General features: G+C 60.9%; 1 protein-coding gene across 2 annotated transcripts; it reads left to right on the top strand.

Annotated features, from left to right (window-relative positions):
- The first annotated feature begins 745 nt into the window (after positions 1-745).
- Positions 746-16287, top strand: TSPAN16 (tetraspanin 16). 2 transcript variants are annotated; one of them, XM_075917160.1, is made up of 8 exons: positions 758-828; positions 2280-2384; positions 2829-3026; positions 6342-6416; positions 8687-8794; positions 10011-10163; positions 10590-10673; positions 16107-16287. In XM_075917160.1, the coding sequence occupies exons 2-8, from the start codon at positions 2316-2318 to the stop codon at positions 16152-16154; spliced, it is 735 nt and encodes a 244-aa protein (XP_075773275.1). In that variant the 5' UTR covers positions 758-828; positions 2280-2315; the 3' UTR covers positions 16155-16287. The 2 variants fall into 2 exon arrangements, with proteins under 2 accessions (XP_075773276.1, XP_075773275.1); XM_075917161.1 differs by lacking the exon at positions 6342-6416 and having other exon boundaries at positions 746-828.
- The last annotated feature ends 3927 nt before the right edge of the window (positions 16288-20214 follow it).

Raw genomic sequence — 20214 nt, 5'->3', positions numbered from 1 at the left:
CTTGATTCCTAACACGCTGGTTTATGCCCCCCCCCCCCCGCCCCGTAGGTGTTTCGAAAAGATCGGCAGTGTCATTGCTTTTCTGCGCTCCAACAACGGCTGTTTTCTGCCCCTGGCTTGTATTCGTCTGCATTCAATAGCCGTGACCTTTCTCTGCGGGCGCCGTTAGCCTGGCGAGCGGCTGGTTGAACGTGGTGGGATTCAGCCAAGACAAGATCGGAGCTGGGCTTGGCAGGCAAAAATGAAGTTTTCCCTTTGCTCATTTTGGGGTGAAATTCACCCCTGGTATGACACACAGCCCCGGCTCTGACTCTCCTCTGGGCTTCTCACAGAGTGAATCTAGAATTCAAGTGGACGATTCACGTCTGAAGGGAAGGGGGGGTTTGTGTGTGTCTGTTATTTGCATTACGGCCGCCCCCAGAGGCCTCCTGTACAAACAGTCCCTGCTCCCAGAGAATCGAAGGAAGGAGAACACTCCCCATTTTGCAGGGGAGAAACTGAGGCACAGAGCCAGGGGAGGAGGGAGTGACTTTTCCAAGGTCACACAGGGAATCAGTGGCACAGCCAGGAAGAGAACCCGTGTCACCCCCTCGTGGAAAGAGCCAGCTCTGCCCGCCCTTTGGCCCTACAGCAATGGGAGCCTGTGGGCCCTATAGACACCGACCCTAGAGCCATCCCATGGCCCCATAACCCTCCCAGGCGCGGGCCCCCGATGCTGCCTCACAATGGAGCCTGCTCCCCCCCCCTTCCAACAGCCACCGGGCGACGGTTGGAATCCCCGCGGGCGCAGGGCCAGCCGGAGCCAGGGCCTGTAGGGCACGGAGCCAAGTGAGCCCCGGGGTCGTTCCTGGAGCCAGGACGCTTGGGGGAGCCGGAGCCAGCACAAGGCCTCGTGGATAAATTCACGCTCCAGGCCTCTCTCCTGCCCACTCCCTTAGCTCCAGGCTTGCCCGAGACACCCCACACGCCAGGGCTGCTGGCCCCAGCCTGGGTCATGGGTGGGGTGAAGCCCCTGATGCAGGGAAGGGAGACGGAAGCGTGAGCATCGGGCCCCCCGCCCGCCCTCTACCCGGGACAAATTCCCCCGCCGAGGTGTCCGGGTGACAGCTGCCAGTGGACACGATGGGAACAAGCCCTCTCCTTCCGGGGCCCCGCTAATCAGCCACTGTGGGAATCTCCCCCGAGGGGGCTGGATTTTCACGTCACAGAGACCCTGACCCCCAAACTCACAGACAACCTCGGAGAGCAGCCGCCACCCAGATCCCGGCCGAGATCAGGGCCCGTCGGGCCGGGCGCCCCCAGAACCCGGCCGAGATCAGGGCCCGTCGGGCCGGGCGCCCCCAGTCCCCGGCCGAGATCAGGGCCCGTCGGGCCAGGCGCCCCCAGACCCCGGCCGAGATCAGGGCCCGTCGGGCCAGACGCCCCCAGAACCCGGCCGAGATCAGGGCCCGTCGGGCCAGGCGCCCCCAGACCCCGGCTGAGATCAGGGCCCCGTCGGGCCGGGCGCCCCCAGTCCCCGGCTGAGATCAGGGCCCGTCGGGCCAGACGCCCCCAGAACCCGGCCGAGATCAGGGCCCGTCGGGCCAGACGCCCCCAGAACCCGGCCGAGATCAGGGCCCGTCGGGCCAGGCGCCCCCAGAACCCGGCTGAGATCAGGGCCCGTCGGGCCAGACGCCCCCAGACCCCGGCCGAGATCAGGGCCCGTCGGTCCAGATGCCCCCAAACCCCGGCTGAGATCAGGGCCCCGTCGGGCCGGACCCCGGCTGAGATCAGGGCCCCGTCGGGCCGGACCCCGGCTGAGATCAGGGCCCCGTCGGGCCGGACCCCGGCTGAGATCAGGGCCCCGTCGGGCCGGACCCCGGCTGAGATCAGGGCCCTGTTGTGTCAGGTGCTGCCCAGACCCTGGCTGAGGTCAAGGCCCTGTGAAGATCAGGGCCCCGTTGGGCCGCACTGCACAGACCACCCCTCCCCACTGAGATCAGGGCTTCATTGTGCCAGGTGCTGCACAGACCAACCCACCCGAGATTAGGGTCCTCTGAGATGGGGAAACTGAGGCACAGAATGATGCCGTGACACGAAGGGGCTAATCTTCCTGGCCCCAGGCCAGCATTACCCGCTAGACTAACCCCCTTGCCTACACTTGCTCTTCCACAAAAGGCTCTGCCCCAGCCTAAGTAAACGTGCTGTGCTGCTGGTGGGGTTAGCGTCAGGCCGGGGCGGGAACGGCTCCCCGTCGGGAGCAGCAAGCCCAGCGTCAATCTCGTCTGCCCTCTCTCCAGCCCAGGGCCGTCCGGCGAGGGGCCCCGCTGCTCCCCATGGCGCCCCTGGCCTGTGGCTACGCCTTTCTGAAGACTGTCATGATTTGCTTCAACATCGTTATATTTGTAAGGCTGCTTCACCAGACGCAGGTTTCTTTAGGGGCCTCGCGGTGGCCCCAGGGTGCCGGGGCGCCACGGGCCCCTGCCTTGAAGAGCTCTCAGCCTAACCGGGCACTGGGGGAGGGGAGGGGAAACTGAGGCACAGAGCAGGGACGCCACTTGTTCTGTCACGCAACAGACCGGGGCACAGCAAAGAAAACCCGACGGTCCTGTGCCCAGGGTAGGGGCTGGCCCCTCGGTGGGTGTAGACCTCAGTGGCCCTGGCGTTCAGGGAGTGCGGCCTTTCACCCTACGCGGGTAGGAACCACGGCCCGGGCTCAGCAGCCTCCGCTCAGGGCCTCACCGGGGAAGGTGCTGGCTGGGGACAGGGCACGGAGCCGGCACCTCGGCTCCCCGGCACGGCTGGAGCCAGCACGGGCCACTGCGCCGATACCGCTGTTCCCTCCCCAGTTCGTCGGCTGCACCATGGTGGGGCTCGGCCTGTGGATTAAGCTGGGCAGCACGTCCTTCGTCAGGGTGCTGGGCGCTTCCTCCGTCTACTTCGTCCACGTGGGCTTCTTCTGCATCGTGGTGGGCAGCCTGGCCGTCGTGCTGGGCTTCATCGCCTGCTGGGGGGCGGCCAAGGAGAGCCAAGGGCTCCTGCTGACGGTGAGTCCGGGCGCGGGCAGGGTCCCGGTGCGCGAGGACGGGGCCGCGGACTAAGGGGAGGTCGGGCAGGCCGGCATGCCGCCCTGGGCACCCGCCGTGGGGTTCACCCAGCGGGGGATCAGACCCGCCCCCGCCGCGGGGTTCACCCAGCGGGGGGTCAGATCCGCCCCGCCGCGGGGTTCACACAGCGGGGGGTCAGTCCCGCCCCTGCCGCGGGGTTCACCCAGCGGGGGGTCAGTCCCGCCCCCGCCGCGGGGTTCACCCAGCGGGGGGTCAGACCCGCCCCCGCCGCGGGGTTCACCCAGCGGGGGGTCAGACCCGCCCCCGCCGCGGGGTTCACACAGCGGGGGGTCAGACCCGCCCCCGCCGTGGGGTTCACACAGCGGGGGGTCAGACCCACCCCCACCGGGGGTTCACACAGCGGGGGGTCAGTCCCGCCCCCACCGCGGGGTTCACACAGCGGGGGGTCAGACCCGCCCCCACCGCGGGGTTCACACAGCGGGGGGTCAGACCCGCCCCCACCGCGGGGTTCACACAGCGGGGGGTCAGTCCCGCCCCCACCGCGGGGTTCACACAGCGGGGGGTCAGTCCCGCCCCCACCGCGGGGTTCACACAGCGGGGGGTCAGACCCGCCCCCGCCGCGGGGTTCACACAGCGGGGGGTCAGACCCGCCCCCACCGCGGGGTTCACACAGCGGGGGGTCAGTCCCGCCCCCACCGCGGGGTTCACACAGCGGGGGGTCAGTCCCGCCCCCACCGCGGGGTTCACCCAGCGGGGGGTCAGACCCACCCCCGCCGTGGGGTTCACACAGCGGGGGGTCAGACCCACCCCCACCGGGGGTTCACACAGCGGGGGGTCAGTCCCGCCCCCACCGCGGGGTTCACACAGCGGGGGGTCAGACCCGCCCCCACCGCGGGGTTCACACAGCGGGGGGTCAGACCCGCCCCCACCGCGGGGTTCACACAGCGGGGGTCAGACCTGCCCCCACCGCGGGGTTCACACAGCGGGGGGTCAGACCCGCCCCCACCGCGGGGTTCACACAGCGGGGGGTCAGTCCCGCCCCCACCGCGGGGTTCACACAGTGGGGGGTCAGACCCGCCCCCACCGCGGGGTTCACACAGTGGGGGGTCAGACCCGCCCCCACCGCGGGGTTCATCCAGCGGGGGGTCAGACCCGCCCCCGCCGCGGGGTTCACACAGCGGGGGGTCAGACCCGCCCCCACCGCGGGGTTCACACAGCGGGGGGTCAGACCCGCCCCCACCGCGGGGTTCACACAGCGGGGGGTCAGTCCCGCCCCCACCGCGGGGTTCACACAGTGGGGGGTCAGACCCGCCCCCACCGCGGGGTTCACACAGCGGGGGGTCAGACCCGCCCCCACCGCGGGGTTCACACAGCGGGGGGTCAGACCCGCCCCCACCGCGGGGTTCACACAGCGGGGGGTCAGACCCGCCCCCACATCCAGCCCTCCTTCTCGTGCCTGCGATAACAGACCCGCGGCTGCCTCCCTTGAATTCACAAGCTGCTCTAGCCCATCCTGGGTGGGTTGGGGCTGGGGTTGGGTTAGAAATTAGGGCTGGGAGCGGGACACAGGGTTAGGGGTTAGAATTAGGGTTAGTGTTAGGACTGGGGATAGGGGTTAGGCTTTTGCTTAGCGTTAGGGTTAGAGGTTAGGGTTAGGATTGGGGATAGGGGTTAGGGTCAGAGTCGGGTTAGGGATGGGGGTTGGGGTTATGGGTTAAGTTAGGGTTAGACTGGGGATAGGGGTTAGGGTTAGGGTTAGGATTGGGTTCAGGGCTAGGGGGTTAGGGTCGGGGTTGGGGATAGGGGTTAGGGTTATGGGTCAGGGTTAGGGTTGGGTTCAGGGATAGGGGTTAGGATCGGGGTTGGGGTTAGGGATGGGGGTTGGGGATAGGTTTTAGGGTTATGAGTCAGGGTTAGGGTTGGGTTCAGGGATAGGGGTTAGTATCGGGGTTGGGGTTAGGGATGGGGGTTGAGGATAGGGGTTAGGTTTATGGGTTAGGGTCAGGGTTAGGATTGGGTTCAGGGATAGGGGTCAGGGTTCAGGGATAGGGGTTAGGCTCGGGGTTGGGGTTAGGGGTGGGGGTTGGGGATAGGGGTTAGGGTTATGGTTCAGGGATAGGGGTTAGGGTCGGGGTTGGGGCTAGGGATGGGGGTTGGGGATAGGGGTTAGGGTTATGGGTTAGGGTTCAGGGATAGGGGTTAGGGTCGGGGTTGGGGCTAGGGTTATGGGTTAGGGTTCAGGGATAGGGGTTAGGGTTCAGGGATAGGGGTTAGGGTTATGGGTCAGGGTTCAGGGATAGGGGTCAGGGTTCAGGGATAGGGGTCAGGGTTCAGGGATAGGGGTTAGGGTCGGGGTTGAGGTTAGGATCGGGGTTAGGGTTTTGCTAATTGGTTAATGGACTCCACGTTTACATCCCTAGTGCGGGTTAGGGCTGTTGGGCACAGTACAAGATCCAGCCTCCACTCCAGCCCTTTGGCAGCTTTGGATCCCAAGCCTGGGGGACTCAGACGGCGTGTGCCCTGCTTTCTACCCACGTGAGGGGCATGGTCGGCAGCTCCCACGGCTCCTGTGGACCGGCCTGGCCTCCTTCCCCCATTCACCCTCCTCCAGGAGGCCTCCGCCACCGGGGCCCAGCCCTTCCATCGCAGTGTGAATGTGCCTCTTCGGCAGCACTTTGCAACCCCACCACCTTCATCCCAAGAGAAACAGCCCACACTTCCCAGCGCTGTAAGGTCGGTTCCTGGGTGTGAAATTGACACGCCCAGCGCTGTAGCTTCCTGCTCCTGGGTGTGAAAACACCCCCCTCCCCCTCCCAGTGAAGCAAGTTACAGAGCGGTAAAGCACCAGTGTGAAGCAGGCTCCTCACTGGGAGCCGCGCTCCCACTGCCCTTAGCTACTCCCCATGTGGAGGTGGTTTACATGGGGCGCGGGGAGAGCTCTCCCCGAGCTAGCGCCATCCCTACTGGTGCTGCAGCCCCACACAGTCCAGCATCGGGTCCGCCCGGGCGGCCGTTCCGCAAGAGGCCGACTGACGCTTGCAGGGGCAGGCGCTCGCCAGCGCTCCTGATCTGAACGGCGTTTACTCCGGGAGATGGCAAGCAGGCGCAGGGCCGGAGGAACAGCAGGCGGCCGCGCGGTGGCGCCTTTAAGGGGACAGCGCCGTGTCTGTCCCGCCGCCTGCTGTGCGGCTGCCCCGGCTCCGTCCTCCAGCCCGCGTTCAATGCAGACCCCGCCCGAGAACGAGGCCACACGGGGAGCGCTAACAGCCACTTCCCATGTCCCCTCCCGCACAGTACTTCTTACTCATGCTGGTCATCTTCATTGCCGAAATCGCAGCCGCTGTCGTCATCTTCGCCTTCACCTCCTTCGTGAGTACCGAGCTCCTGCCTCCACGGCCGCCCGGCCCCCTTCGCCTGGCAGGGACTCAGGCCCCGGCCCGACAAGAGTCCCTCGGGATCGGGTCCCTCTTCCAGACAGGGAGACATTCCCAAGGGAAGCTAAGCGCCCACCTTCTGCGAGTGCCTTTGGACTTGGGTTTGCATCACCCGGGACCTTCCCCCTCCAGGGCCACCCCCTTAAAATCACCGTGCCAAAGAACCAGCCCAAATCGGAACTTTTGTTGGCCAAATAACCTAAGACCCAGGGGTCGGATGCAGCCCCTGGCTTGCCTGGATCTGGTTCCTCCAGCATTGGGGAGCCCAGGCTGCCGCTCCAGCCCTCCCGCCGTTCCACCGTGGGGCTGGAGCACACGCGATCTGCTAGCTGGGCCCCCCCCAGGTTCAGGGGAGCCGGGGAATGGGGGGAGGGTCTTTCTCCTTCTCGGTCAGGGGCCACGTCACTGGGGGTTTGATTTTTCTTTTTTGCTTCTCACCTGTGTGCGGCCCCCGACTGATTTTTCTGTGGGTCAGCGGCCCCCGGCCCAAACAAGATTCACGCCCCGAGCTGGATGCCGAGAGCAGGTGGAATTCTAACCAATGTTTGTCAAAAATGAAGCCTCACGTAATGAAAAGAAAAAGGAGCCTTCCACCCCCCCCCCACTTGTCCCTCAAAACCAACTCACGGCTCTCGCTTAGGTCTCCCCGCTCCCCGGGCCCCACTGACATCAAGGTTCCCCTTTGCTTTGGGGTGATTCCTCCCGTGTTATTCCTATTGGTCGGAAAAGCACGATTCAATATGGCCGCTCCCCCTGTGGCTTGGCTTTCCTACGGCCCAGACCCTGCACAGATGCCCAGGGCTTGAGGATGAAACAATGTTACGATCTAGGGCGGGGTGGGCAATTATTTTTGATGGGGGGCAACTCCAAGGTTTTGATCAAGGAGGGGGTGTGGGGTCTGGGATGGAGGTTGGGTGTAGAAGAGGAATCTGGGCTGGGGGAGGAGTACCGGAGAGGGTGCACGGTCTGGGAGGGAGTCATGACCTGGAGGTGGGGGGTGCAGAGGGTTTGGCTGGCGGCCTTGAGCAGGGAGCTGGGGGGATGGAGGGACTGGGGTGCCAGAGACAGGCTGTACCCAGGTGGCGTTTACCTAGGTGGTTCCCAGCCGGCAGCCCTGCAGGACCCTGGGGCAGGCTCCCTGCCTGTCGGTGGCCCCCGGCTGCCTCCTGTGGCTCTCTACTCCAGGCACTGGGGAGTGGGGGAAGCTTCATGCACTGCCCTGCCCCCCAGAACAATCTCTCATCTCCCGGTTTCCGGGAACCCTCCTCCTCCCTCCAGTGCCCGGAGCAGAAAGCCACAGGGAGCAGCCAGCTGCTTAAAGTGGGGCTGCTCTGAAGCAGCTGGTTTCTCTGTGCCTGAAGGTGCTGGCGGGGCGACCCACGGGCCAGATCCAGCTTTCCTGCCCCTGATCTAGTGCCACCTCCTGCGTAAAGCCGGCCAGGAAATGTGCCCTAGTTATTCCTGGACCCAGACCAATAACTTTGAGTTAAGCGAGTGTCACCTCGAAAGAGCTGTCCTGACCTATCCCTCGGAAATCCGTTTCCCAACCTGTTAAATACCCACCCCTTCTTTCCACAAGGGCTTCACGCTACCCCCTGCAGGAGCAATAGCGGTCAGGTTATGTGTGTGCATAAGTCTTTGCAGGATCCGGGCCCACGGCCAGACTGGGTCACATCTAAGGTCCCTCTAGCCCAGTGTCCTGCCTTCCGATGTAGGCCAATGCCAGGTGCCCCAGAGGGAGCGAACAGAACAGGGAACCATCAGGTGATCCCGGTTGCCCATTCCCAGCTTCTGACACACAGATCCCTGCCCATCCTGGCTAATAGCCACTGATGGACCTAACCTCCATGAATGTATCTAGCTCTTTTTGGAACCTTGTTAAAGTCCTGACCTTCACCACATCCTCTGGCGAGGAGTTCCACAGGTTGACAGTGCGCTGTGTGAAGAAGAACTTCCTTGTATTTGCCTACTCACGTCATTGGGTGACCCCTAGTTCTTGTGTTATGGGAACAAGTGAGTTGGCTAGTCTGCAGCTGGCAGATGGCTGTGCTGCTCTCAGCTTTTACCAGACGGGTGCGGCACTTTGCTGTCTCTGCGTTCGATCCACCTGGGGGTCTGTCCCTGAAAACCTCAGGCCACACTTTGGCACCAGCCGGGATCCGAAGAGAAAATATTTTCTGGCTCTGTTTCATTTCCCCCGTTAAGGCTCACAGCATCGTCCTGGACAAATCGCTGACGGCCTTGAAGAATAAATACACGGGCTACAAGGACGACGACATTGTGTCCTTCGGGTGGAACGCGTTCATGCTGCAGGTAGGAGACCCTCCGCCCCTCCAGCCGCCTGGTTCAGAGGCCTCAACACTTTTCTTCCCGCTGTCTCGGGAGCTGTATCCCGGTAGCTCCCGCACGTACGCAGGGACAGTCCCGGCCGTGATGAGGGAGGACCTGGGCCAGCGGTGGGGACAGAAAATCCTGGTTCAATTCCCGTCTCTCCCCTGCACACCCTGGGTGGCCTGGGCCATCCTCCGGGCCCCTTGCACATCAGTTCCCATCTGTGCCATGGGGATAAAGCCGCGCTGTTGGGGACAAATACAGCATGGCTTGGAGCGGTTTGCCCAAGGAGCCCGCGGCCTCGCTGGGTCGTAAATCCCAGGTCAGCATCTTACACGCCCGCCCTCAACTGCGAGAGTCTCTGGGCCGGCCCCTCCCTGCTCTGGTGCCCTGGGAGCCCAGCCAACCCGGCCCGCCGGGGTAGATTTTTGGGGCCAGACGTTCCCGACAATTCATGGCCAGGAGGGACGCGTCACTCAGCTCCACCCGGCGGCTTTGTGGGGTCCTGTCGAGAGCCCTGGGTCGAGATCAGAGCCACCGGGGCGGCGGGTAGCGTAGGCAAGTGAAGGTCTTGGCTTCCCCAAACCGTCCCTGGGGGCGCTGGGGTGGGGGCTGGGCTTGACTCCATGGGGCAGGGGGAAGGGGCAGGACAGAAGGGGCAGGCCTCGTGCAGAAGGGGCGGGGCCATGGGCAGAAGGGGCAGGCCTCGTGCAGAAGGGGTGGGGCCATGGGCAGAAGGGACGGGACCTCATGCAGAAGGGGCGTGGCCTTGTGCACAAGGGGCGAGGCCTAGGGCTTGCCTTCCCCAGCTCGGCCATGTGGCGACGCGGAGCAGGTGAGCAGGAGTCACCAGCCCCCGGCCAGCGGTGTCTCTGTACAGCTCCGAGCACACGCCGCCCGCGGGGCTTCTCGCTGTGGGTGGGGTCCGCTGCTTGGCAATCAGGAGGAAACCCCCCCATCCCCGAATACAAGAGGGGCCGATCTGCTCCCCTAGCCTGGCCTGCCGGCCACGGGCCTTACAATTTCACGCAGCATTTACCACACAGGCATCGGCTGGCAACCGAAGGGCTCCACATACGTCCCCTCTGGGGAATCACCTCCTAAGCCACGGGGCGCGAGGAGTCTGCCTGGACCCAGCTGGGGAGGGAGGGAGAATCCAAGCACGGCCCTTGAGAAGCCCCGCTGTGTCTGCTCCTAGCTGAACTGCTGCGGGCTTCACAACTACACCGACTTCTCCGGCTCCGTCTTTCAACTACGGACCAACCTGACCTATCCCAAAACCTGCTGCAAAGACCCAAGGAGCTGGGCGTGCAACGGCCTGGACGTCGGCCACGAGGTCATCCACCAGGAGGTAAGGGCCTTCGGGGCACACGACGGGGAGGGAGGCAGTAGCGCTGTTAGAAACCCGGCCGGCCGTATCCCTGCGGCCACGGGGATCTCCCGGCAGGGTCGCTGCCTCTCTGGGGCTCTAAATCCTAACCAGAAAGCACCCTGTGTGCGCTGACAGCAAGGCCATGGGGCCTTGTGGGCAGGGCTCGGGGCTGGCTCTTCCAGCAGCGTGGCACTCCCGTGCCTCAGTTTCCCTCTCCGTAACGCGGGGGAGAAGAATGAGTCAGATCTCTTTTGGAGAGCGCTTGGCGAGCTGTGCGTCTCAGCCCCGGGAACGTTGCCCAGCCCGTTTGCTGGCCAAGGGGCGACCGTGGCGTCCCGAAGCAAACCTCCCGGACGGGCTGAGTCCCAAAGCGGCCCATGCACCTGTGTCTCTGTCACCCCGCAGGGCTGCTTCCGCAAGCTGGTGTCCCTGATCAAAGAGAAGAGCATACTGCTTGGGGCAGCTGCTACCGGAGCCGCTGTGCTGCAAGTGAGTTTAACCCCCGGGAGCCCGGGCCCGAAGGGGCACGAGCCAGCTGGGCACAGGCCGAACGTGGACACACACAGCGCCTGACGCAGCGGGGCCCTGCCGTCGCTTATACACGAGCGCAAGAACGGCCAGATGGGGTCAGACCAATGGTCCATCTAGCCCAGCGTCCTGTCTGCCTGCTGTGTTCGGCGACAGATGCCCAGAGAGAATGCACGGAACGGGGCAATCATCAGGCAGTCCAGTCCCTGGTGTCCGGTTCCCCACATGTGGCAGTCAGGGGTTCAGGGACACCCGGAGCACAGGGTGGCATCCTTGCCCGTCCTGGCTAATAGCCATCGATGGACCTGTCCTCCATGGATTTATCTAGCTCTTTTTTTTTAACCCTGTTAAAGTCCTGGTCCTCACAACATCCTCTGGCAAGGAGTTCCACAGGTTGACTGCGCTGCATGAAGAAAAACGTCCTTTGGTTTGTCTGAAACCTGCTACCTGTTCATTTCATTTGGTGACCGCTAGTTCTTGTGTTATGGAAACAAGTCGATAACTTTTCCTTATTCACTTTCTCCACACCTGGCTTGATTTTACAGACCTCTAGCCTAGCCCCCCTTCGCCTCCTCTTCTCTAAGTTGAAAAGTCCCCGTCTTTGCCATCTCTCTTCGTATGGGACCCGTTCCAAACCCCTCACCATCTTTGTGCCCTTTTCTTAACTTTTTCCAATGCCAAGAGATCTCTGAGATGAGGCGACCGCGTCGCACGCAGGATTCAAGCCGTGGGATTTGTAGAGCGGCAATAAGAGATTCTCTGGCTTATTCTCTAGCGATTCCCAACATCCCATGGAGGGGATGTTTTCAGAGAACTCCCCCCAGCAGTTCCACGCTCGTGCTCTCGAGGGTCCGAGCCTAGCGCAGAGTCGGAATGGCTGCTTTACTTTACATTTCTCAATGCTGAATTTCACCTGGGCCATCTTACTGCCCGTTTTGTGAGCTCCCTTGGTAGCCCTTTGCAGGCATCTCTGGTTAACCAGCCTGAGCGCAGGCGTATTGTCCGCAAACCTTGCCACGTCGCTCCTGCCCGCTTTTTGCAGACCAGCCCTGGATAAGATGAACAGCACCGGTCCTAGTACAGGCCCCTGACTGAAGCAGCAAGTAACATCCCACCACTAGTAGTTCTGCGGTTTCGTATCTGAGGGTGAATGCCACCTGATCCTGGGGACCTCTTACTGCCCGACTTACCAGTGTGTTCCAAACCTCCTCTACTCAACCTCCGTCTGGGACAGCTCCGATCTGGCCCCAGAAAGATGAGCTCAGGTGTGGGAATATCCCTCCCATCGTCTGCAGTGAAGCAGGGAGGGATAGCTCAGTGGTTTGAGCATTAGCCTGCTAAACTCAGGGTTGTGAGTTCAATCCTTGCAGAGGCCATTTAGGGATTTGGGCCAAAAATTTGCCAGGGATGGTATTCACTTCACTTCTCTGCAACAGCCTCGTCTTCCTTGAGTGCTTCTCCTCCTATTTGGGGAACACACTTAGCTCGCATCCCTATTATGGTGGTTTTAACGAGTTCCATGCCACTTGCAGGCATTTCACGGCTCCTTTTCATTTCCAAGGTAATTAGCATCTTCATTTTGGCATAGTTGCCCCCTTGCTGCAATGAAATGCTTCTGTGGGAGGTTTCTTTGCTATGCCCCCCCCCAAGGATGTTAAATGAGCCAGACACGAGGAGTCGGCCTCCCGCTCTGCTCTGCACTGGTCAGGCCTCAGCGGGAGGGTTGGGTCCAGTTCTGGGCACCGCATCTCAAGGAGGATGTGGAGAAATTGGAGAGGGCCCAGAGAAGAGCAACAAGAATGATGAAAGGCCTAGAGAACAGGGGCTATGTGGGAAGACTGAAGGAACTGGGCTTGGTTAGTTTGGAAAGGAGAAGACGGAGGGGACATGACAGCGGTTTTCAGGTATTTAAAAGGGTGTTGCAAGAAGGAGGGAGAAAACTTGTTCTCCTTGGCCTCTGAGGACGGGACGAGACGCAAGGGGCTTAAACTGCAGCAGGGAGGTTTAGGTTGGACATTAGGAAAAACTTCCTGTTGGGGGAGTCAAACACTGGACTCAGTTGCCTAGCAGGGTTGCAGTCTCCATCTGGAGATATTTAAGAGCAATGGGTGTGACGGCGCGTCGGGGTCCCCTCGATCCTGCACCCCCGGAGTGGCACAAACAGGCTCTGCCAGCAGTAGAACAGGGGGGTTTATTGCTCCTCCAGGACACAGCCCAGCACAGACATGACGTGTTTGCAGGAGTCGGGGCCAGGCTGCCTCAGCCCCCTGGAGATGGGTCCCTGGGCCCTGGGTTCCAGCCCCTCCTCAGACTGGTTCCTCCATGATTCCAGCCCCAGACTGCCCCTCCCCCCAGCACACGCTTCCCTTGTCTCCTCTCTTCCCTTAACCAGTAGAACCAATTTGGCCACTGTCCTGAGGCCCCTCTTGCTGGCCGTGCTACAGACACCCGCCCGTGGGGGTCCTCCACAGCCCACCGCCGAAGCCTAGCAACCAGCAAGGGACTGACACTACACCGCAACATGTGGGCATCACACCTCACACAGAGGGGGACCCCGGGGTACAGAGCAGACAGCCCCCCACTCGCCTGTCAGGGATGGTCTAGAGCAGGTTCCCAGGTGACCTATTGTGCCAACTCAGGAAGACTCAGTGACCCAAGGCAATTCAAAACCAGGGGCGGAGGGGGGGCAGAACCTGGGGAGACACCTGGCCACCCTCTCGAAATGGAATGGTGACCCATATTTGGGTCCCGACCCATAGGGTGGGAAACCCTGGTCTAGAAGGTGTCGGTCCAGCCGTGAGGGCTGGGGACTGGACTCGATGACCTCGCGAGGGCCCTGCCAGTTCTAGCGCTCCATGATCTGCATGTTTTGATTGACTCGAGCCGGCCCTTGGGGGAGGTTCTGGGAAAGGGGATGGACCCTAGTAAAGAGGATACACTAGGGCTTGATACAAGTACGGGCAGGAACAGCCAAATGAAAAAGAGCCTCGTCCAGTTACATCCCCGGAAGGCAGAGAACTAAATACTGACAAATTGTACTAGCGCTTGTACATCAGTCTAATGGCTACGATAGGCGAGCCCGGGCGCCTGGGATTAAATGAGGCTGTTGATACAGCCACGCGGTGGAGGGGTGACGTTCCGTGGGACACAGTCAGATCAGGAGACAAAGCATATGAGAATGACCGAGGAGATTGCACGGGTGGGGGAGTGGCGCTGGAGGTGAGAGAACGTGAAGGGTCAAATAGTATGAATCGTGCATCAGTCGGACACAGCTGTGCTTGAGTAGTAAGAGCATGGCCGGAGGATGCACTACCAGCCGCCTGACGAGGGCGGTGATAGTCGCTGTGAAATGCTCAGGAAGATTAGAGAGGCCACAAAACCAGACAGCCCAGGAATAACGGGGCATTTCAGCCAGCCCCAGGCTGACGGGGAATATGTCACCTCTGGATGGGACTCAGAGATAGTCTTGTTAGACAGGTTTAATGCCTGCTTCTTGGAGTAGCTGATCCTAGAACCCACAAGGGACAGGGCAAGATTTGATTTAGCCCTAAGTGGCATTAGGATCTGGTCCAAGAGGCAAATGTACCTAAACCGTTTGGAAATAGAAATCATAATAATAGAATCATAACACCATAGAACACTGGGGGTATGTCTACACTACCCTGCTAGTTCGAACTAGCGGGGTAATGTATGCATACCGAACTTGCTAATGAAGCCCGGGATTTGAATTTCCCGGGCTTCATTAGCATAAAGCCGGCGCCGCCATTTTTAAAAGCCGGCTTGTTCGAACCCCGTGCCGCGCGGCTACACGCGGCACGGACTAGATAGTTCGAACTAGCTAGCCATTCCGAACTATCTGTACACCTCGTTCCACGGGCTTCATTAGCAAGTGCGGTATGCATACATTACCCCGCTAGTTCGAACTAGCAGGGTAGTGTAGACATACCCTAGGACTGGAAGGGACCTTGAGAGCTCATCGAGTTCAGTCCCCTGCCCCCAAGGCAAGACCAAACACTTTCTAGACCATCCCTGACAGGCGTCTGTCCAACCTGCTCTTAAATATCTCCAGAGATGGAGATTCCACAACCTCCCCAGGCAACTTATCCCAGTGTTTAGCCACCCTGACAGGTAGGAAGTTTTTCCTAATGTCCAACCTAACCCTCCCTGTCCCCTTTCAGTCTTCTCCTTTCCAAACTAACCAAGCCCAGTTCTTTCAGTCTTCCCACACAGCTCATGATCTCTCGACCTTTCATCATTCTTGTTGCTCTTCTCTGCACCTTCTCCAATTTCTCCACATCTTTCTTGAAATATGGTGCCCAGAACTGGACACAATCCTCCAGCTGAGGCCTAACCAGCGCAGAGCAGAGCGGGAGAACGACTCCTCGTGTCTTGCTCTCAATACTCCTGTCAATGCAGCCCAGAATCAGGTTTGCTTTTTTTGCAACAGTGTCCCACTGCTGACTCATATTTAGCTTGTGGTCCACTCTGACCCCTAGATCCCTTTCAGCCGTACTCCTTCCTAGACAGTCGCTTCCCATTCTCTGTGTGTGACATGGATTGTTCCTTCCTAAGTGGAGCACTTTGCAGTTGCCCTTATTAAACTTCATCCTCTTTACCTCAGACCATTTCTCCAGTTTGTCTAGATCACTTTGAATTATGACCCTATCCTCTAAGGCAGTTGCAACCCTTCCCAGCTTCGTATCATCTGCAAACTTAATAAGCGTCCTCTCTATGCCAATATCTAAATCGTTGATGAAGATACTGAACAGAACCGATCCCAAAACAGACCCCTACTGAACCCCACTGGTTATACCTTTCCAGCAGGATTGTGAACCGTTAATAACTACTCTCTGGGAACAGTCATTCAGCCAGTTATGCACCCACCTTGTAGTAGCCCCATCTAAGTTGGATTTGCCTAGTTTATTGATTAGATCATGTGAGACTAGATCAAATGCCTTACTAAAGTCTAGGTATCCCATGTCCACCGCTTCTCCCTTATCAATAAGACTTTTTATCCTATCAAAGAAAGCTCTCCGATTGGTTTAACATGATTTGTTCTTTACAGATTCATGCTGGCTGTTACCTATCACCTTATTATTGTCCAGGTGTTTGCAGATGAGTTCCTTAATTACTTGCTCCATTATCTTCCCTGGCACAGAAGTTATGTAGATGGCATCATGAGCTTTCATGGGTACAACCCATTTCTTTAGATGACTGGAGTATTAAAAGTACAGGTCCAAGAATAAATAAGGGAAGCCGGAGGGCGGGGAGGACCGAGGGGGAAAAGAAGTCGTGAGTTCCGATGCCAGTCGTTCGGTACCACGGCTGGAAACGTTGGACGTCATCCCTAAGGGCTGCATTCACTCCTTCTGTATTTCTTCTCTCCCCCCATAGCTGGCAGCCATGATCGTCTCCTTAATGCTGTACATTAAACTGGGATGACCCCGTCTGAAGAACCACGGCGGAAGGACGGAGGCAGTTGGCATCTCCCAAACACCAGGGCTATGTCTGCCCTCGGGCTTCTTGCTGTGTGCGCCCCACTCCCCTCCCCCCAATGCAACAAAACTCCCAGGCTATGTCTACACTCACAGCGTCTTGCGCGAGTAATATGCAAATGAGGCGAAGCGTGGAATATCGCCAAGCCTCATTTGCATACCTAATGAGCCACCATTTTTTCCGAAGAGGCTCTTGCGCAAGAAGGCGCGTCTACGCTGCCCCTTCGTGCAAGAAAACCCCTGTGGCGCAACGCCGTTCTTCCTGTCGAGTAATAGGTGTGACGGCTTGCGCAGGAGGGTTTCTCTTGCGCAGGAGGGTTTCTCTTGCGCAAGGAGGGGCTGTGTAGACGCGCCTTCTTGCGCAAGAGCCTCTTCTGAAAAAAATGGTGGCTCATTAGGTATGCAAATGAGGCGCGGCAATATTCCACGCTTAGCCTCATTTGCATATTACTCACGTAAGAAGCCGCGAGTGTAGACATAGCCCGGGAGTTGTGTTGCATTGGGGGGAGGGGCAGGGGGGCGCACACAGCACTGCATCACTGCAAAGCCGAAAGGGCCCCAAGTGCTAGTGGTCCTGACCCATGGCAGTCACTGGGACTTGGCCGCTGACTGCCAGAAGGGGAGGCTCCTTCCTTTGCCCAGGGTTCAAGCTGCCTGTTTCCATAACAGGAAACCCTGGGTGTGTGGTCGTTGCAGAGGCACAGGCTGAAACGTGTGTTTTCTAGTCTCCGTCCCCTTGGGGAGGAAAATGTGATTTAAACTAAACATGGGAGACTGATGGCTGGGGTGTCTGTGTTTTTAAAGGTGTCTTGTCTCCCTAAAATACCGACCCACCGCTTGCTCACCTGTCTGAGCAGACACCCGGTTTTCATTCCGCACAGGCCGCTCTCATTCTGCCAGGGAAGGGTTGCGACGGGGATAGGCTCTTTCAAACTGCTGAAGAGAAAGGAGAGTGAATGGAGGAGGCTGGAGTTAAAGCACAGGTGACGTCGCATTAGGAATACTCGGGCAGTACAGCTGGAACCTCTCTAGTCCGCCTCCCCCAGGACCTGGCCGGTGCTGAACCAGACAATTTACCGGACCACAGGAGGTCAGTATTGTCTAGCTGCACTGCCGACACTGCCACTGTTTGCTGGGCTTTAATTTAGGGTAAATTAGAGCTAAGTAACAGCACAGGACATGGAGAGCCAGGACTGGGGGTTGGAAACAAACTTTATGGGACTGCAAGAAACTTGGCCATCCCCATGCTAGGTGGCCATCTGGCTCACCCAAATCATGCCAGACCACGGGTGTTGCCGGACCAGAGTGCCCGACTAGAGAGGTTCTACTTGGACAGGAATAGCAGTATCCTGTGCTGGCAAAGCGATATAATTTACTCCACCCCACAACAGCACAACAAACTGTGCCACAAAGATGCAGTTGTGTTGGAGTAGTAGCATCTACACTGGGTGCAGCTGTGGGCACAACGGTCAGACAGGGGTCCCACGCCTTCCTCCTGCCGACTGACAGCTCCGCCCATATGGGGCTGGGGTGCAGACCAGGCATGAGGCCAGAAGCGATCATTGTGATCATGGGGTCTGGCCAGAGACCTGCCTCCAGCCCTCTCGCCACATCGTCTTCCCATTGTCAAACCAAACGCAAAGAAAACATACACCCGCCCCCAAAAGCACAACCAGGGACAAGCGCCCAGGGCCTGTGCTGGGAGGATGAGCTAGAGAGCCCAGACGTGGGGAGGGTAATTGTGCCTCTACCTCGGGGCAGTGCCTGGGACATGAGTGAGAGGTCATGGCCTGAGGGAGGGAAGTAACGATGCAGGCAGAGGTACAGGTGGGGGGTGATGAAGGGGGCAAAGGTACAGGCGGTGGTGGGAGTGACGACAGGGGCAGAGGTACAGGCAGGGGAAGAGTGAGGACAGGGCAGAGGTACAGGCGGTGGTGAGAGTGACGATGGGGTCAGAGGTACAGGCGGTGGTGGGAGTGAGGACAGGGGCAGAGGTACAGGTGGTGGTGGGAGTGAGGACGGGGGCAGAGGTACAGGCGGTGGTGGGAGTGACGACAGGGGCAGAGGTACAGGCGGTGGGAGTGATGACGGGGCAGAGGTACAGGCGGTGGGGGTGGCAACAGGGGGCAGAGGTACAGGTGGTGGTGTGGGTGACGACGGGGCAGAGGTACAGGCGGTGGTGGGGGTGATGACAGGGGGCAGAGGTACAGGCGGTGGGGTGGCGACGGGGGCAGAGGTACAGGCGGTGGGGTGACGACGGGGGCAGGGGTACAGGCGGTGGTGCGGGTGACGACAGGGGGCAGAGGTACAGGCAGTGGGGGTGGCGACGGGGCAGAGGTACAGGCGGTGGCGCGGGTGACGACGGGGGCAGAAGTACAGGCAGTGGGGTGGCGACAGGGGCAGAGGTACAGGCGGTGGTGCGGGTGACGACGGGGGCAGAGGTACAGGCGGTGGGGTGGCAACGGGGCTGGGGTACAGGCGGTGGTGCGGGTGACGACGGGGGCAGAGGTACAGGCGGTGGGGTGACGACGGGGGCAAGGGTACAGGCGGTGGTGCGGGTGACGACGGGGGCAGGGGTACAGGCGGTGGGGTGGCGACTGGGGGCAGGGTACAGGCGGTGGGGTGGCGACAGGGGGCAGGGGTACAGGCGGTGGTGCGGGTGACGACGGGGGCAGGGGTACAGGCGGTGGGGTGACGACGGGGGCAAGGGTACAGGCGGTGGTGCGGGTGACGACGGGGGCAGGGGTACAGGCGGTGGGGTGGTGACTGGGGGCAGGGTACAGGCGGTGGGGAGGGGGCAGGGGTACAGGCGGTGGTGCGGGTGACGACGGGGGCAGGGGTACAGGCGGTGGGGTGACGACGGGGGCAAGGGTACAGGCGGTGGTGCGGGTGACGACGGGAGCAGGGGTACAGGCGGTGGGGTGGCGACTGGGGGCAGGGTACAGGTGGTGGGGTGGCGACAGGGGGCAGGGGTACAGGCGGTGGTGCGGGTGACGACGGGGGCAGGGGTACAGGCGGTGGGGTGACGACGGGGGCAGGGGTACAGGTGGTGGGGTGGCGACAGGGGGCAGGAGTACAGGCGGTGGTGCGGGTGATGACGGGGGCAGGGGTACAGGCGGTGGGGTGACGACGGGGGCAGGGGTACAGGTGGTGGGGTGGCAACAGGGGGCAGGGGTACAGGCGGTGGTGCGGGTGACGACGGGGGCAGGGGTACAGGCGGTGGTGCGGGTGACGACGGGGGCAGAGGTACAGGCGGTGGGAGTGACGACGGGGGCAGGGGTACAGGCGGTGGTGCGGGTGACGACGGGGGCAGGGGTACAGGCGGTGGGGTGGCGACAGGGGGCAGGGTACAGGCGGTGGGGTGGCGACAGGGGGCAGGGGTACAGGCGGTGGTGCGGGTGACGACGGGGGCAGGGGTACAGGCGGTGGTGCGGGTGACGACAGGGGGCAGGGTACAGGCGGTGGGGTGGCGACAGGGGGCAGGGGTACAGGCGGTGGTGCGGGTGACGACGGGGGCAGGGGTACAGGCGGTGGTGCGGGTGACGACAGGGGGCAGGGTACGGGCGGTGGGGGTGGCAACAGGGGCCAGCAGCGAGGGCAGAGGCTGGGTAGGGGCATGATGACCCCACAACCACAAAGGTCACAACCTGGGGGGGCAACAGACACAGGAGGGGAGGGGGAGAAGAGAGAGGGAGGCAAAGGTCACAGGTTGTGAGTCAGGTGAGAGGTCACGGGCCAGCCGTCCATTGGGCAAGGCAAAGGTCATAGGCTGGCACGTGGAGCAGGCCCACAGACCCAAAGCATTCTGGGTAAAAACGCGCCTTCCACCCGGGCAATATAAGCTGATACAGCCTGGCTCCTTTCTAATATGATTGGCCGAAGCAGCTGTCAATCTGGCCAGAATTTCAATCACGCTCCTCCTTATGCCCACAAAGTCCCGCCTTACTTGGTGCCCCACCCCATTGGGGCAAACACGCGCTTCCCTGCCTTCTACAGGTCCAGAGCGC

This window comes from Pelodiscus sinensis, unplaced genomic scaffold, assembly GCF_049634645.1.
Source record: "Pelodiscus sinensis isolate JC-2024 unplaced genomic scaffold, ASM4963464v1 ctg88, whole genome shotgun sequence".
NCBI classification, from domain to species: Eukaryota; Metazoa; Chordata; order Testudines; family Trionychidae; genus Pelodiscus; species Pelodiscus sinensis.
The sequence above is the reverse complement of the archived record's forward strand: the minus strand, read 5'-3'. Positions and strand labels throughout refer to the sequence as shown.

Excerpts from the sequence above, each read along its gene's own strand:
- TSPAN16 (XM_075917160.1), top strand. The coding sequence starts at position 2,316 with ATGGCGCCCCTGGCCTGTGGCTACGCCTTTCTGAAGACTGTCATGATT. Across the intron at positions 3,027-6,341 it reads GCCAAGGGCTCCTGCTGACG|TACTTCTTACTCATGCTGGT; the intron begins GTGAGTCCGGGC and ends CCTCCCGCACAG. Across the intron at positions 10,164-10,589 it reads ACGAGGTCATCCACCAGGAG|GGCTGCTTCCGCAAGCTGGT; the intron begins GTAAGGGCCTTC and ends GTCACCCCGCAG.